Consider the following 17,111-nt stretch of genomic DNA (forward strand, 5'->3'; position numbering starts at 1 on the left):
AAGGCTTTTTCAAATGCCATTGTTGGTGAGTGTTTCTATTAGTACGTTAACAATGCACGCTGTAAGTGAGGGGACCTGTCTCTACAGAGGATGGATTTGAAGCCATTTATGATTAATGGAGCTACTATTTATTTCATGTTTTCATCAGTTCTTGGCATCGCTCACGCACAGCAAATCAACACTAAACACATTTAATGCTTTATTACTTAAGCATGAAAGCTGCAAGCTATAAAAATCGTTAGGGGATGTGTGGTTCAAGCACTCTTGTTGTGGCACAAGACTAATTGTATAGTTAAATCACACAAGCAGCTGAACAGTAAACATTCACTTCGGCTGCTTTAATGTCACTTCAGAAAGCTAGATGTCCGCTTTCAACTTTGACTCCCTAGCCATAAACTGATATGAAAATCATACTTTTTTTTTAAGAGACACAATGTGGGTCTCATTGCAATCTCATTCACAGCTAAATGTGCAGTGCTCGGTTCCAAATATTTTTTTTCTCCTTTTCTGAGCTGAAAATAGCATCTTAAATGCCAGCTTTAGTCATGTAAAATAAATCTAGCTTAACAATTGATGAAATTAAACAGTAATTTCAGATAATGCATTAAGTGGTGTGAATATCAGCAGAGAATTCTCTAATCTGCTCTCAAATGCAGGACTAGTTGTCACTTGAGTTATCAACTGTGTCTGGGCTATACCAATTCAGAAAACAGGTGGGGGCTGAGGTGATGGATATGCAAGATGTTTATATGGAAGACGGCTCAGACTAGCACATCAAATGGGAGGATTCTAGCCTAGCTGTCTTCTCCCTGATGTGTCAGTTTTCTAGGTATGGGGTAAACCCCAGTCTAATGTGGTGTAGTCCAGATACAGGATTGTTACCTCTGTGAGAGGCCCACCGTTGTCCATTCTGACCACAATGTTTGGATAATTTTTGTAGAAAGGTCGTTTAGAAAATTTAACAATAAAGTTCAATAAAAACAATAAATAAAGATCAATTAAACTGAGATGTAACAAGTCACTTGCATGATGAGTTAAGTGGGGCCATAAAGTATGGCAGGCGTAAGACTGCTAGGAGAAACAAAAGTACTGCCCTAAAGTGACCATGTTTGATTTTCACCTCCTGAGAAAGTATTTTGTATTAGAGGGTTGCCTGCAAAAAAGTAGTTAGAGATACAATCCAAATGCATGGAATGAATTTTGCTAACTAAACTCACATTTATAACTGTTTTAAACATGTCTTAAGGCATGACTCAGTATGGTTGGGAAGGATGAGACTGATTTCAATAGGCTGATTTCAAGGAAATATAACTGGTGTTTTCAGATGCAGCTCAAAGGAGACATTCCATTATTGCACAAAATACAGATCACATTTTATTAACTACACATCACAAATTGCTGGAGGACCATTCAAGGTCTTGAAAGACCACTGATAATTATATGCAGATATTAGCTGCTGTGTTGGCAGTCATGTGTTGGCAGTCATACATAGAACTGGACTTTCCTAGCAACTGCCCCTTGTACAGCACCACTGGTGGTTAATGGACCACCTACCAAGTTTAAGCTGAGGAAAATAAACATCTAAATGGAACTGAATTCCTAAAGCATAAAACAATGATTCACACACCCTGGGCTGGATCCAGGCTTCCTGTGAACTGAGTTCTGCTTATAGGGAATACCTGCTGGAGAAAAGCAATTTTCGCCAATTCTTCTTTCCTCCTGTAGCCCTGTGTCCTATGAAAAGCGGCCCCAGAGGGTTGGGAACTCCCCCACAAACAACATGGAAGATGGTGCAGAGAGCTGCAGAGTGAACTGGAGTCTCCCTGCTTTTCTTACACTGGGAGCCCCCACAGCAGTATTTCCCAAACGTGGGTCTCCAGCTGTTTGGGGACTACAATTCCCATCGTCCCTAACTACTGGTCTTGCTAGCTAGGGGTGATGGGATATCTAGTTGGAGACCCACGTTTGGGAAACACTGCTCTACGGGATCCAAGCCAATGATTTCCCCCCCCTGCTAGTTGCATATGGAGCCTACTTCCAAGACAAATAAGAAATGAATTACAGATATTGGAAGTGCTGGAGGAGGCTTCCTGCGGCTTACAGACCTACAATTCAAAGCAATAAACAAGTCACTCTGATTGGACAGAGTGTTACTGTGCCACAACATGCTCCGGTCTTCAGGAAGGCATTGTTTATAATGGGCTGTATTGTGGAAGACAGAGTTGTTAAGTACAGATTCTGAATAGCCACTGGCGCAGTTTGAGACTTTGTGGCATCCTGAATGTAAGAAGAGGATTGTTCTGTTTATCAAATAATCACACACACAAAAACCAGGGATGGGGAAATACCAGCAGGAGACCAACCTTCAGAAGCCTCACCCTAATACGAATCACCATGATGCTTCTCCATGCGTCATGTCTAGCAGGAGTAGTTTGTAAGAGGCCTAGGCAGGGCTCACGGAGACTGCCAAGCACAGAGTATTACAGCAGGTGATTTACTGCCTGCTCAAGGAGGAAGGAGCTACTGGGAAGGGGTTCTCTCATGTAACTCACTAAAAGACAGGACCTTCTACTGTTTGGCGGTACACAGAGGAAGCGCTGCCTCTACACCATCTTCTCATACTTGGCTCTGCTTGTCTGGGAAAGGAAGAATCTACTGTGCATTCAGCTGCCATCCGCTGAATGCAGAATAGTGCATCTGTATAGTTAACGGGCAATATTAGAACACGTGTGTGTATATAGAAAGGGCACATTTGTTGCCCAAATGGCTCCAGCCAAGAAGTTCCCTGAGCTTGAACTGAGACTCAGAATGAATGCTTAGGATGCACATTTATAAGACATGCTACCATGTCAGCAATGGCTGATCTCCCACTATGACTTAAATGCCGGAATCCACGGAACATGAACCAGGAACTAGTGGCTACTGACAGCACTGAAACACAGCCCCAGAATGACAGGAGCACTATAGCGGGAGGCCATTACAGAGTACTTTGGGCTGCCAAGGATCAAGAGGAAACCTGGTGTAGTATCTGGTGATCTGACAAATGCAGAGTGTTGGGTTCACAAACCAAATTTTAGACATTTTCCTATCTCCCCAGATCCATTGCAGATTATAGAGCCCAGGCTTCCTGGGGTCTGGCCTCATCCAAAACAGATCCATAATTGCTGCAGCTCTGTCATGGCGTTACTTGAGGAATTATAATCACATACACATGCCTTTTCTGGACAATGTCTTGGGGGCAAGGGGAAAATACTGGGGCAGATCCAGGCACAGGAACTATGATCCAAGGTTCTGTGCATGCAAGAGAAACTGAGAACTGTGGGGAAAGTAGTTCCCCTGATGCTGTAATCATGTGGATTATCAAATCATCATCAGTGAGGAGTTGCAGTGATCCACTTGTGACTAAAAGTAAAGTGAGCTAGACTGTACCTGGAAGAATTCGTAAGACCTTAAGCAAGACTATTTATCACTGAAAATTTCCATCCCTGGCAATAACCACACTTTCACTTCCATTCTAGTCAAGAGACTAACAAAAGAAAAAAAAACCATTTACAATCTTCCATTTCTATTTTATGCTCAGCAGCATCACAGTGATTCATCCAAGAACTGCAGGAAAGGTTTCATATGCAGAGAAAAGTTCATCAGACTTGCAGGGGGTCTCCCTGGTAAAGCCTCCTCTTTTAATGTTACAAAAACCACATGTAGGTGCAAGTTACCTGGGCTTTTTCTGTACTTGTGGGCTGCAGGTGTCTGTACAGTACTTTTTTCACAATATCGAAAAACAAACAAGTGACAACTATGATGATTATGGCAAACCAAGCAGAGCCACTGGAGAGCAACTGGACAAATACGAAGTACATGTCTTGGGTGTGCAAAAATGGCCTGGAATAGTAAGAACAAGTTACAGGAAAACAGATGAATGAACAAGAACAAATCAATTTTTATCACTGGCTAAAACAGAAAAGCATGCAGAATCCCACACCCCAGCAAGGCACCAGTAGCGGAAGACTCACATTTTATACTATTTTCTAGGGGTAGCTTAAAATTTCTGGTACCAGTCATCACTCCTTTTTTTGTCTTTTGAGCAGATTTTGGGAATGGCTATCTAACACACCGTTGGGATGTATGCGTGTTCACTGACTCAAGTCCTGGGATACTCCTTGGTTCTAGAGCATCTAGATCAGCGGTTCTCAACCTGTGGGTCCCCAGATGTTGTTGGACTACAACTCCCATCATCCCTGAGCTCTGGCCTTGCTAGCTAGGGGTGATGGGAGTTGTAGTTCAACAACATCTGGGGACCCACAGGTTGAGAAAGGCTGATCTAGATGATATACCACTGAAATATTACCTACCATTTTTTGATCCATGGGGCTGTGACTTGCCTGCTCAGGGGAGTACTTGAAAGAGCCAGTAACAGCAATCCAAGTTTCTTGGGCACATGCATATGTACGGTGACCCTGCATTCTGCTCACTGATCTTTTAAAACCTGTCGCTTAACTTATTCCCATCAATCCACTTCACTGCATTCATGGCAAACGTTCCCCTCCCACCCCCTGCACATAGTACAGACCACAAGATACTGACTCTTCTGTTGGCACGTAAACACACACACTTACCAGATAATTCCCCCATAGAACAAGGAAAAGACAAAGTAAAAGACAATGGAACCCCAGGTAACAAAATGGTTTATCCAGGTCCAGAAATGAGTCTCTAAAGCCATCTGAAAGGAAAAGAACACAACAAAGTTGGCAAAAAAAAATCACCAAATAGAAAATACATTTAATTAGTATAAAAGTGGTCCCCACTCTTTAATGGGGGTTCACCATAAGGCTGTGGAGTTGTTGGAAAAAAGCAACGCTGGGATTCTTTCCTAAGTTGACACCTTTTGGCCTAGGCTGGTGGTAGAACAAGTTCCCTTTAAAGAAGTCTTCCAGTACTTCCTCTTAGGGTTCACTGGGAACTACACCATTTTCCCAACTGGTGTATTCTTTTAAAGTTTGCCTGAGAACTCCAAAGCCAAGGAGATCCCTTTGAAACAACCCAAATCCAAAAATGTATTTGACACAGGATGCCTACTTTCTCGGCCTCACTGAAAGGTGAAATTTTCAATGTGAAAATGAAAAATGGTGAAAAGTTAGATGACTAATTCAGTTCAGCCCTAGTTTACGTCTAAATCTGGTTGTTCTTGAACATTCAAGAAAAAGCTAGAAAAGGAGCGTGAAAGCCTCACTTTCTAAACCGTTAGGGAAATCTAAGACAATTAAACGTGCATAGCAAAGTCACAACTGTGTTACTATACCTTCATTGTCACTGTTATAACCATAACCGTGAAAACCAGAGTACCAAATGTCCAGTTTCCAAACATCTGTGAAAGGAGAAAGAACAAGGTGCAGTGTGTTTAAAGCAGATGAAAGTTACTTTAACTCCCCCCCCCCCCCCGGCCCCGTGAATGCAGCTACAAGTGATGCAACTACACTGGTCAAACTAATTCTACTGAAAGCACAGAAATGCGAAACGCTAACTATTTAGTAAGGCAAGAGGGGAAAGTGCAAAGCAAAACAGGGAAGAGGAGTATGAGCTACAACATTCAGATCCCCACCAGACAGCCAATTATACGTAAACACCCGGCTACTGAAAAATTCTACAGCAGTGGGAAAGCGAGTAGCCTTTAATTACTGGGGTTGGGATATTTTCCTTTCAATGCAGCATCACATTTAGATTTTGCAAACCAGCGCCTGCAAAACTCAAAAATAATGGTGGGCACTTGTTTCAAGGATCACCTGCACAACAATTTAGAGCAAGGCTGTGCAGACTTTTCTGAAAGAAACAGTGTGAACTAAGAGAATTCAGGCACATGTCCATCAGTTCTGGTATTTGTATTCCTGCTACAATAAATGCAATCACTCCAAGTATGTAATCATTCACATCCTCCCATCTTAAATCTGAACCAGATAGCTTTTTTGTTGTTTTGGTATATACTCCCTGGACTCTGCTATCAAAATCTGACCACATATTTTTAACTGCTACCCTTAATGACCATGAAGTCTTAAAATATTGCTGTGTAGATTAGATGAAAGTGTGAGAAGATGCATTTCATCTCACGGGTCATGAGGATTACCAGAATGGAGACAATGAAAGACTCTAGCCAGAAATGTACAAGGAAGGGAAGAATATTCTACTAAATTGTATTCAATGGAAACCTATAGGGGAGGAAGGGATCTTCAGTTCACCCCTTAGCCACACACTGGAGGAAACCAAGTACATGGAAGTTGCTGGCTGGGCGTCTTCAGCCCCAACACAATAGCTGCTTTAAAGAAAGGAACACACGGCAACTATGAGGCCTATTTGTTGAGATGCTCAATATGAAGACACCATAGTCTCCTAAAGAGGAAATTTATCCCACACCCCATTTCTTGGTTTGCCCTTCCAATTTCTCCCTAAGAATTGTACAGCAAAACCTCTTGAGAGCTACCAAAAACTGAAAACCAGGAGCACTGCTGGGCTCACTTAAAGTGCGGCCTGTGTCCCGCCCCCACCCAAAAACCACTTAATGGACGACTTGTCCACAAAGACTCCCCCTAGCAAGCAAGCAAGCAGGAGGCACTTTTGACCAACAGCTTGTGGCTATGGTGATACTATTCCACGGAGGAGTGCTAGATGATGGTAAACATCCAAAATCTGCAACTATTTTTTTGTAGGGGGGGGGGGGGGTGAAGAGAAGCAGCCCACACTTGCGCAGCAGTTATGCTCATCTGCTCTGTGCTCAGCATTGTAAGAAATACACTGTCAGTCTGTTTACACAGATAGTCCTTTAATACTGGGTTTAGTACTAGGGTTTCTTCATCTATTCCAGGATTATAATATATAGAAGTACTTCTAGAGTAAAATTACACTTAACACATAAAGTGTCTATCCATCACACAGTGTCGCTGTCACCTGAAGTGAGACATAGACAGACAATCTCTTGCCACCATTTATTTTTGAATGTATTCATGGAGGATACATGCTGCATTCTTCACCACAGATACAAAGACACTGTATCTGCTGATTTCTGTATCGCTCTTCCTACAACACAGACTCTTACCATTTGCCTGTTAGATTTCAACATCTGATGACATGCACAGCGTGAAAAAAGGGGGGGGGGGAGAAAACTAAAAGATCAAATTGAAGTACAGTATGACAGAGTAAGGCTATGAATTAGAAAGAGAGACAGAGGAGATAGATAGGAGAGAGAGCGAGAGAGAGGCAGAGACATTCACAGAAAAACATTCTCTCTTAGCTTCAACCGTGACAAAATTCTTGGCTGAAACCACTGTGTCCCATTCTACCGCAGATTTCAGGTTGGTTAAAAGGATCTCATGGGGAGGGAAAAGAAACTCTGCCTGCAGTCCAACTATGACCCATCACAAATAAGCATTTAGCCACAGCTGATGCATGGCCAAACTCCTCCTCATCGCTTGACAGGGTAAAGCCAAGCTGTACCCTGGAGTGATTTTTATTGTGGCAGACGTGGACCATCAAAACCCTCAGTCTCACTTTCAATGTGGACAGGCTAGGAACGGCCTAGGAAGCAACCGAAAAAGGAGCGCCTGGAGGCTCAAACTGACTACTGAATTAGTTCAGCTATGGCAGTTGCCAGCAATAGGTGAATTTTGCTGCAATGACATGGATAGCACAGAACCAAGTTGCTGAATTCTGTTGTGGGACGCCACCACTAATTGCCACTCCCCAATCCTATGCATGCACAGAAAAGGAGGAAAGCAGACACAAGCCTCCTTCACTGCTAAATGGAATAAATGTTGTGACTAAGTTATAAACCCAGAAGTCCTTGTTCCGATGGCTCTTCCCCCATAAACTTGCCAGGTAGCCTTAATGTAATTCCCAACCTCTCAACCCGCCTACATCCAATTTGCAATACAGGAAAGAGTAATGCAATCACCCTGTAAGGATTAGAGAGAACATATGTCAGCCCAATTAACACAGTTAAGTGCTCTGTAAAAGTATTTTGAGTTATTCGCCACCATATCAAGGCACTAAGTGCATTGACATGGTGATCCTCAAGTTGGGCAAGCCAACAGCATTTTTAACATTTCCAAACAACTGGAATTAAGAGACTGGACTAACCGCCACATGATAAACACAAAGACCATTATGCTCTGCTATGATCTGGGCAGCCCAAGAACAAGATCTCTGTGTTATCCACGTGGAGGTACCCTCACAATATTCTTGTTTAGAAGGCCACCATATGCTTTTGCTCACTTACAACAATGGTTGATTTAGCCCCGGCTGCATGAGAGGTCAAAACCTACAGAAAATCATATTTAAATAGCTTAAGACACCCATGGTTTAAATATGCCTAACAAGTGATTTTGTAGTCAATGGAACATAAACTTCCCAGAAATGTTACAGGTGATTGTGATTTCTCTATCATAAGTGTGCATTCTACCTTACCTGGCCATTTCCCAGCAACGAAGTGTCTTCTCCCATCAGAATATATGAGCCAAAGAAGAAAACAAAAGCATGAACGAATCCCAGGAAGGTCCAGTAAAGGAAAGGCTTAAAGCCCAAGTGGGCATTTTTACTGATGTCTCTGTAAAGGGAAAAGGATACAAGGCCTTTACTGCTACTTTCCAATTAACAGAAAGCCCATTTTAATTCTGTATGCACTTGAGATACAATCACCATTGCATCAGAGAGCACCTCTTCTGGTAAAACCATAAAAACGTTCTCTAGCCACCTGAGATGCAATAGGATAAACATCTGATAGTGTCACTGCAAAATTAAATGATGTACCGACCTTGCGGCCTCCAGGAACATTCCCCAATGAGCCAGTTTCCCCCATTTGTCAAAATACAATTGGCTTGATTGATGAATTTATGGGAGCCAGGACTTATACAGATAAACTGATCTTTTAACAGATCAAGCAGTACATTTCAAGCTTTGAAACCAGAGGGCTTCACAGGTTCTTAGCTTTTGCAGCTCTGCGGTGATGTGGTTCAGCCCAGTCTCTCAAAAAAAATCTCTTGGCATTCTCTAGCAAAATTCTTAAATTAACAAAACCTAGGATTCAAATGTTAAGGGTAGCGTCTCCTTAGTTTTCAGAGCGGAATGGAAACATCTGTGACTGATCTCCCTCAACAAATGAAGGCAGCCAGCTATCCATCCTGACATTTGATTTTGAAGTTTTACTCCGTACCCGATTTGAAGAATGAAAAGTACCATGGCAGGTTCAATAGTTTTCCAAGCAAAGAAAACTATTTTGCGTATTCTGAGTGTCATTCTGTCAAACAGATGAGAAGATGTTCTGTCATACTATCAGAGAAGAGGACAGCTTTTTGGTGTTCCCTGCACCGACACAAACGTTCCTGAACGTTATTAAAAACTGACCTCATGAATATGTGATTGCCTTATAGCAGGAGGTGGGGAACCTGTGGCTCTTCCAGATGTTGCTGAAACTACAAATCCCATCATCTCTCACGGTTGGGACCAAGCTGATGCGGATGGGAGTTGCAGTCCAGCAATATCTGGAGGGCCAGGGGCTCCCTAGCCTCAGAGTTACAGCCTGACCCTTGGACTCATTTAGCCTAGCGTTGCCTCCCCTTCTTTGGAACAGTCTCAGCCCAGTCCTGCCGTCATCAAAGGGAGATGGCTAGACTGAGCAAGGAATCTTCCATGTGCAAACTATATACAGTGGTACCTCGGGTTTCATACGCTTCAGGTTACATACGCTTCAGGTTACAGACTCCACTAACCCAGAAATAATACCTCGGGTTAAGAACTTTGCTTCAGGATGAGAACAGAAATCATGCTCCGGCGGTGCGGCAGCAGCAGGAGGCCCCATTAGCTAAAGTGATGCTTCAGTGGTACCTCTGGTTACGAACTTAATTCGTTCCGGAGGTCCGTTCTTAAGCTGAAACTGTTCTTATCCTGAGGCGCACTTTTGCTAATGGGGCCTCTGGTGTGTGATTTCCATTCACATCCTGGGGCAAAGTTCACAACCAGGAGCAGCTACTTCTGGGTTAGCGGATCTCATAACCTGAAGCGTTCGTAACCAGAGGTACCACTGTGTTTGCTTTGACGACTGACTATGGCTCATCCACTTTTCTGTTATTTAGTGTTCACAAGAAGAATATCTGCCAGTTACATGGAAACAAGCAGGCTGGGATCATCTAGTACTGGTGCTTTTAACAGCTTCTGGTGCCACTGTTTTTCTACCACTTGAGGTGGGGGGGGGAATGCCCCATTACTCATTTATTAATCACAGCCCTCCCCCCAGCAGAGCATGCTTACCGATACAGCGTTGGCTTGCTGTGTAATACATGGGGATGCACGTGCTGTTCAAAAAGACTGTACATGAGGACTGGCAGGGAGGTGAAACAAATGTTGTACAAAGTCAGGTACACACTGTCGTACAGAGTCTGAAAAGCAGGAAAGGAGGGGAATTAGTGGTTCTGAAATGCAGAAACAGGAGACAGGACTTAAGAGTCAAAAGTGCTCAGTTGCGAGCAATTCAAAAGCCAGGTTTTATTTCTATAAAACCAAAAGGCATCCAGTTTTATAACGTCAAAGGTACACCACAAAACCAATATGCCCCCATTCCCTCACTGCAGCTTACTTACAGTGATGCTTCAAACTACAAGAACTAGTGAATGTTATGAGTTCATCGTCCTCTAAATGTGTTTTCAGCTTCCTAGCACAAGGCTACTCTTTTGAAGTTTCTTGTAGACCCTAACACCTCAGAGAAAGGAACAAGGTTGGCACCCAACCAACTGGTACAAAGATGGGCATCACTTCACTTTGGGCATCTCTCATTCTGTAGGGCAAAGTCTTTAAATGACCCTTGAGACTATTTTCACATTGAAAATAAAAATCTTCCCCACAGACACGGAAGAGTTCTTGTATATTTCTATGACTTTACAAATGATAATTTTAAAGGAAGATAGACAAAAAAAAGGGGGGGGGGTAGAGAAGAGAAGTGATACCAAGATGTTAAAGGTAAACGTAAAGGACCCCTGACAGTTAAGTCCAGTCATGACCAACTCTGGGGTTGCGGTGCTCATCTCGCTTTACTGGCCAAGGGAGCCGGCGTTTGTCTGCAGACAGTTTTTCCGGGTCATGTGGCCAGCATGACTAAGCCACTTCTGGTGAAACCAGAGCAGTGCACAGAAACGCCGTTTACCTTCCCACCAGAGCAGTACCTATTTATCTACTTGCACTTTGACGTGCTTTCGAACTGCTAGGTTGGCAGGAGCTGGGACTGAGCAACGGGAGCTCACCCTGTCAGGGACCAAGATGATACTTAAGGGTTATTTGGCTGTAGGAACAGTCATTCTGTTTTATCTATCGTATAATATAAAATATTCTATTTTTCTTTCTCTCACTTCTCTATATCCACCCATAAATGCATTGCGGTGGGGTGAGGAACTGGAAGAAACATTCAAATGAATACTTACTTGTTGTGAAAACAAGCAAAAGAATTGATATAAAAACTGTGGTGTAATAAAGCACACATTCTGGAAAACAAAAAGTGAAGCAGAACCAGTTAAGCGGCATCAAGCAAGTACAGCATATCACAGATATTGAAACGTTTATATAGGCCACTAGCCATAATGTTTAATTAGGAATCCTAGGAGGAACAGAGCAAATCCCAACCTTACACAGATTTATAATCCTGGACACTATCAAATTCAGGATCAGGGTAATAAGATACAGCTAGCTAGGACACACTGGTTGGACTAAAAAGGAAAGTTCTAATGTGGGTAATATTCATGATACATTAAAATGCTCTCCTCTATCTCAGATACCATTGTTTCCATTACCAAATAAAGAACCTCAGGTTCTAAGTCTACACTAGAGTGAAGACTTAACAGCTCTGACAATTATGGTTTACAAATAGAGAGCATGTGGACCCTGCCCCCCCCCCCCCCAAGGAGGGATCCCTCTTTCCTTGTCTATTGACCATGGTTTTTCATTATGTGTTCATCACATGGAAGCCACAGTTACCTTATAAAACTAGGTAAAGTATGATCACATTCTGTGCACAGTGAACTTGCACAATTTCAACCTTGTGTGGTTGAAGGCTGGCTGGCTCAAATCCTAAAAATTAATTGCACATAAGGCAGAGAGCTAAAAAGCTCCTTTTGCACTGGGTTTTCCCAGCATGGAAAGAGATGTTAAGCTCTCATACTTACTTCCTGGGCTCCAGGATGCACTTGTGAGATTTCACAGGAACTCAGATGGCCCTGTGAGATCTTGCGAGAGCATCCCAGAGCCTGGAAAGCAAGCTGGCAAGCTCTCTGCCTTGCTTGGAAGGTAAGGTTCACCACATGGGGGTGGTTCAAGTATATACACATTTTTTTGCGTAGATGTGCCATCCCTGGAATGTAACCCCCGACCCATGACACAATACTACTGTACTGAAACTACCTGGTTTGCAAACCATGCCGTTTAAATGACAATCATTTTCAGCTTGAATCCCAAGTTAAGGGAAGGGAAGTTACCATACTCTTATCCCATCTGCAAACCCCAAAAGGCTTATCTGGAAGACCAGAGTTCTTGAGCAATGCAGGATGGAGCAAAAGAAGAAGAAGAAACAGGAAAATTTCCTTCTCTAATGTAAGAAAGTTCCAGACTGAGTCAGTTAAAGGTATCTCAGCTCTGCCAATAAATGTTAAGATTGCAAAGTACCATGCTGAAGACAATTCCATATTATAGCTTTGAATGATGTGTGTGGCAATGCAGAGTCCTTAAAAGACCAGCAGTGGATAACTTCTGAAGTTATGTGTTTGGTTAACAGAGGTCCTGTTTAGGCATTTCTGAATGTTCTTCCACCTGGTGCAGTTAACCTTAAGGAAGTACCATCAGAACAACAGAAAGTACCATCAGAGCAACAGAAAGATGCAGTCATGATCTGCAGGAACTTACCTTGTAAAAAAAGTACTGTACAAGGGTTGCTATTCTAATATAATAAAGGTGGCCGTGGACCAAAAGTAATTTGGAAAGAAATTTAAATCTTGCAATTGCATAGTCACTGTTTCTTACAGCTTGTCTTCCTTCTTTACCCATAATACCTGTAATATATGGAGAACAAAAGAAAAATTAAGGTGACTTTATCACCTGCCCCCGAGGCATGCAAAAATCAAAGGTAGTGGCCTGAAACACAGTAAAACTAACACAAGCAACTGGAAAAAATGACTAGAAGAGAGGTCTTGCACGTGTAAGGCTGTGTTGTTGTTGCTGTTGTTGTCTAGTCTGGGGCTTTTAATAACAACAACAAGCCCAATAATGCTCAGTTCCGTACTGCAAGAATGAACTCAATTCATGTAGCACAAGTTTCTAAAAAAATCACTTGCCTGTTGCTTTGGATTAGAAATAAAAAGGCCACATGTAATTAGCATCACTGTGTGAGAGCAAGTAGGTGAATAAAAATGAAGGCTTCTAATTTTTGCAAGAAAATACTGGCGTAGTATTTTCCCTGTGTAAATGGTCTTCTAAAACAGATTCTGCCCAACTCTATGCACTGTCTTACAGATGCATACGAATGTCTTACAGATGCTACAGAAAAGGGCTGGTGCTCAGCACCGCCTTCTGGCATTCTGAATTGTTGCGAGTGTGTATTGATTTGTATTAATTCATCAATGGGTTTTTTGTTGCTTTATTTGTATGCTACTGCATTTTTGATACTATTATAGGGATTGTGATGTTTGCTAATTTTCAATGTCATTGCCATTATTGTGAGCTGCTTTGAGCACAATACAAAGGTTAAATCAATGGAGTGGAAAGCAAGCTAAGCGTCTACAAAGTAAGGACACACAAACTCAAGTCCCACGTATGCTCCTCCCCCCCCCCCCCCCGCTTCTTTACATAGGTATTTCCCCTATTTTCTTTTTGGCGCCAGGAACTTGGAAGGTCAATGGAAGGGCTGCTTCTGCAGACTGGCATTTTCACCATCTGCTAGCCCCTTCCGTCACGTCCCTCTGGGAGAACCTGGACTGGGTCATATATTCCCAGGGGTCAGAAGACACTGCCTCCCCCCCCCCCAGCATATCCTCCAAATCAGCCTTACTCAGCTGGGTGCCCTCTGGATGTTTTGCGCTACAACTCCCATCAGCCCAAGCCAGGCACCAGGCTGAGGAAGGCTGCTCTAAACTATATCATAAAGGTAAAGGTAAAGGGGCCCCTGACCATTAGGTCCAGTCGTGGCCGACTCTGGGGTTGCGGCGCTCATCTCGCTTTATTGGCCGAGGGAGCCAGCGTACAGCTTCCGGGTCATGTGGCCACCATGACTAAGCCGCTTCTGGTGAACCAGAGCAGTGCATGGAAACGCGGTTTACCTTCCCGCCGGAGTGCTACCTATTTATCTACTTGCAGTTTGATGTGTTTTCAAACTGCTAGGTTGGCAGGAGCAGGGACTGAGCAATGGGAGCTCACCCCATTGCAGGGATTCGAACCACTGACCTTCTGATCAGCAAGTCCTAGGCTCTGTGGTTTAACCCACAGTGCCCCCCACGTCCCTAACTATATCATACCTTTGCTTTAAAAACTGTAAGCCTCTTTAGAAGAAAACCTTGGCTAAAAGGGAGCTATAAATACATTTTTATATGTCATCCGTGTGCAGACAGAGCCTCTTGTTTATCCCCCAGGTCTTTCGTGCACAGAGCAGATACGTATCATAACTCCGCTTATTGAATGCAAGGAGACTCTGAAGACTCCAAAACAAAAAAACCTAGATAGAACTGCACAACGAGAAGGCTCTTACCTATCCCAACATGAGCTTCCTGTATCATGCTCACATCATTAGCTCCATCTCCTATAGCTAATGTAATAGGCTTCTCTGGAGAGGTTTTCAACAGCCGCACAACCTGTACAGAAAAACAGGGTTTTAAAAAATGGAACCCCAGGTACTGCCTTTTGAGGGTTTTTGTGGAGCTGCTCAAATAACAAAATGCCATTAGCAAAGTCAGTAGGCAGGACAGTGATTAAGAATCCACCAAAGCTTGCATACATTAAAAAAATAAACACTTTAAGCTTCTTGGGGTAAGGACCTACCACCTCTGTTCTCCAGACGCAGATTAAGGGAGTAATGTATTCTTGGATGGTAGCTGGAAGTCAAATTTTTGATGCCTAGAGTAAGAATGTGGACTGTAATGTTTTCGCATGTTTCAGGCTTGCTCTATAACCATTCAAGTGTGAGAGACTACATCAGTATAGAGTACTTGAATGGGGGATAGGAAGGGCATGGCTATGCTGCTGTTTGGCTCTCAACCAGTCCATTAAAGGTAAAGGGACCCCTGGCCATTAGGTCCAGTCATGACCGACTCTGGGGTTGCAGCGCTCATCTCGCTTTATTGGCCGAGGGAGCCGGCATACAGCTTTCGGGTCATGTGGCCAGCATGACTAAGCCGCTTCTGGCGAACCAGAGCAGCACACGGAAATGCCGTTTACTTTCCCTCCAGAGCGGTACCTATTTATCTACTTGCACATGCTTTCGAACTGCTAGGTTGGCAGGAGCAGGGACTGAGCAACAGGAGCTCACCCCGCCGCGGGGATTCGAACCGCCGACCTTCTGATCGGCAAGTCCTAGGCTCTGTGGTTTAACCCACAGCGCCACCCGCGTCCCGAACCAGTCCATTAGCAAGGCATTAAATAAATAACAGAGGATGCTACAAGTGTTGAGGGCGCCTCCACAGCAGATCGTGGCTGCTAGAAGACCCTGCAACCTGAGCAAATTACCTTTGCTTTCTGCAGAGGCGCCATGCGACAGCACAGGACGGCAGAGCAATTTCTGCAGACTTCCATGAAGAGCTTCTCATGCTGCCTGAGTGCGAGGGAGAGGCTGGTCCCGTCCACCACCAGCCCATGCTGGATTACATGGTCCTCCTCTATTCTAACAAGGGAAGGAGGAAATGTTACTGCTTGCAATCCATTCCTCACCCCCACCCCCTTTTGCTGAAGACCAAATCCTCAAAAGAACCCGAAGGACAAAGATTCCCTCCCCCTTCCCAAAGCAACAGGCTTGGTAGCATCAGGTGAAGAGTCATGCAGCAAAGATGGGAGATGCAAAGAGACTGGCTTATTTATGTATCGAGAGAGTTCTGCATTAAGAGCTGTTAACGTTATCCACCCAGACACAGCACAGCATTTTACCTTCTGGCTAGCTGCCTCAGCTGCTCTGCACATGTACTGTCTGATTTGTGTTGCACAAGTTCCAGGATGTTCATGGTTCTATGGAAGTGTCCGCAAGATAAACTGACACTGACAGCGGTTTCGTGCTTGTCGCCAGTGAGCACCCACACTTTAATACCTGCCAGTCGGAGCGCTTCTATGGTTTCCTGGACTTTGTCTTGGAGTCTGAAAGTAAAACAAGCCATTCTTGTCAACAATGCTACAACTGATTTGTTTATGATTACAACGTGTCTCCCTGTGCTTGATTTAGTCTGGTTTTGCTAAAGAAGCCCTGTTCTCAAATCACCGGAAGAGTTATTCTAGAAATGCTCTGGCTTCTGAGATTATCCTATCCGCAGTCCGCACACTCTCAAGCATGCCTTTTCCAACCACAAATGTTTAAAAACCCTCCACAAATTCTCATTACGCTGAATTCCAGCTTTAATACCAAGTTCAGTGCTTTGTTTCATTCTCCAGTCGAGCGCAGGTTGTGCTGTGGTGTCAACCACTGAGTCTTGGGCTTGCCAATCGGAAGGTAGGCGGTTTGAATCCCCATGAAGAGGTGAGCTCCGGTTGCTCGGTCCCAGCTCCTGCCAACCTAGCAGTTCGAATGCACGTAAAAGTGCAAGTAGATAAATAGGTACCGCTCCAGCGGGAAGGTAAACGGCGTTTCCGTGTGCTGCTCTGGTTCGCCAGAAGTGGCTTAGTCATGCTGGCCACATGACCCGGAAGCTGTATGCCGGCTCCCTTGGCCAGTAAAGCGAGATGAGCGCCGCAACCCCAGAGTCGTCTGCGACTGGACTTAATGGTCAGGGGTCCCTTTACCTTTTACCAGTAGAGCTTATAATGCATATTATATATGTATATTATGTATATAATACCTACACTAGCTTCAAGAGGCACCCATTATCTTAGGCTTCTACACCAAGCCTTTACACACCGTACTT

General features: G+C 43.8%; 1 protein-coding gene across 9 annotated transcripts in view; it reads right to left on the reverse strand.

Annotated features, from left to right (window-relative positions):
* ATP11B (ATPase phospholipid transporting 11B (putative)) overlaps positions 1-17,111 on the reverse strand; it is an 81,310-nt gene that overhangs the window by 19,520 nt on the left and 44,679 nt on the right. For all 9 annotated transcript variants that reach the window (XM_077929743.1, XM_028731653.2, XM_077929741.1 and 6 more), the window contains exons 19-28: positions 16,147-16,350; positions 15,733-15,886; positions 14,759-14,861; positions 12,925-13,070; positions 11,454-11,513; positions 10,291-10,418; positions 8,452-8,590; positions 5,300-5,365; positions 4,617-4,720; positions 3,717-3,882 (exon numbers count right to left, since the gene is read on the reverse strand). In XM_077929743.1, coding sequence (XP_077785869.1) covers positions 3,717-3,882; positions 4,617-4,720; positions 5,300-5,365; positions 8,452-8,590; positions 10,291-10,418; positions 11,454-11,513; positions 12,925-13,070; positions 14,759-14,861; positions 15,733-15,886; positions 16,147-16,350 — 1,270 coding nt within the window. The remainder of the gene's footprint in view (positions 1-3,716; positions 3,883-4,616; positions 4,721-5,299; positions 5,366-8,451; positions 8,591-10,290; positions 10,419-11,453; positions 11,514-12,924; positions 13,071-14,758; positions 14,862-15,732; positions 15,887-16,146; positions 16,351-17,111) is intronic.

This window comes from Podarcis muralis, chromosome 6 (genome assembly GCF_964188315.1).
Source record: "Podarcis muralis chromosome 6, rPodMur119.hap1.1, whole genome shotgun sequence".
NCBI lineage: Eukaryota > Metazoa > Chordata > Lepidosauria > Squamata > Lacertidae > Podarcis > Podarcis muralis.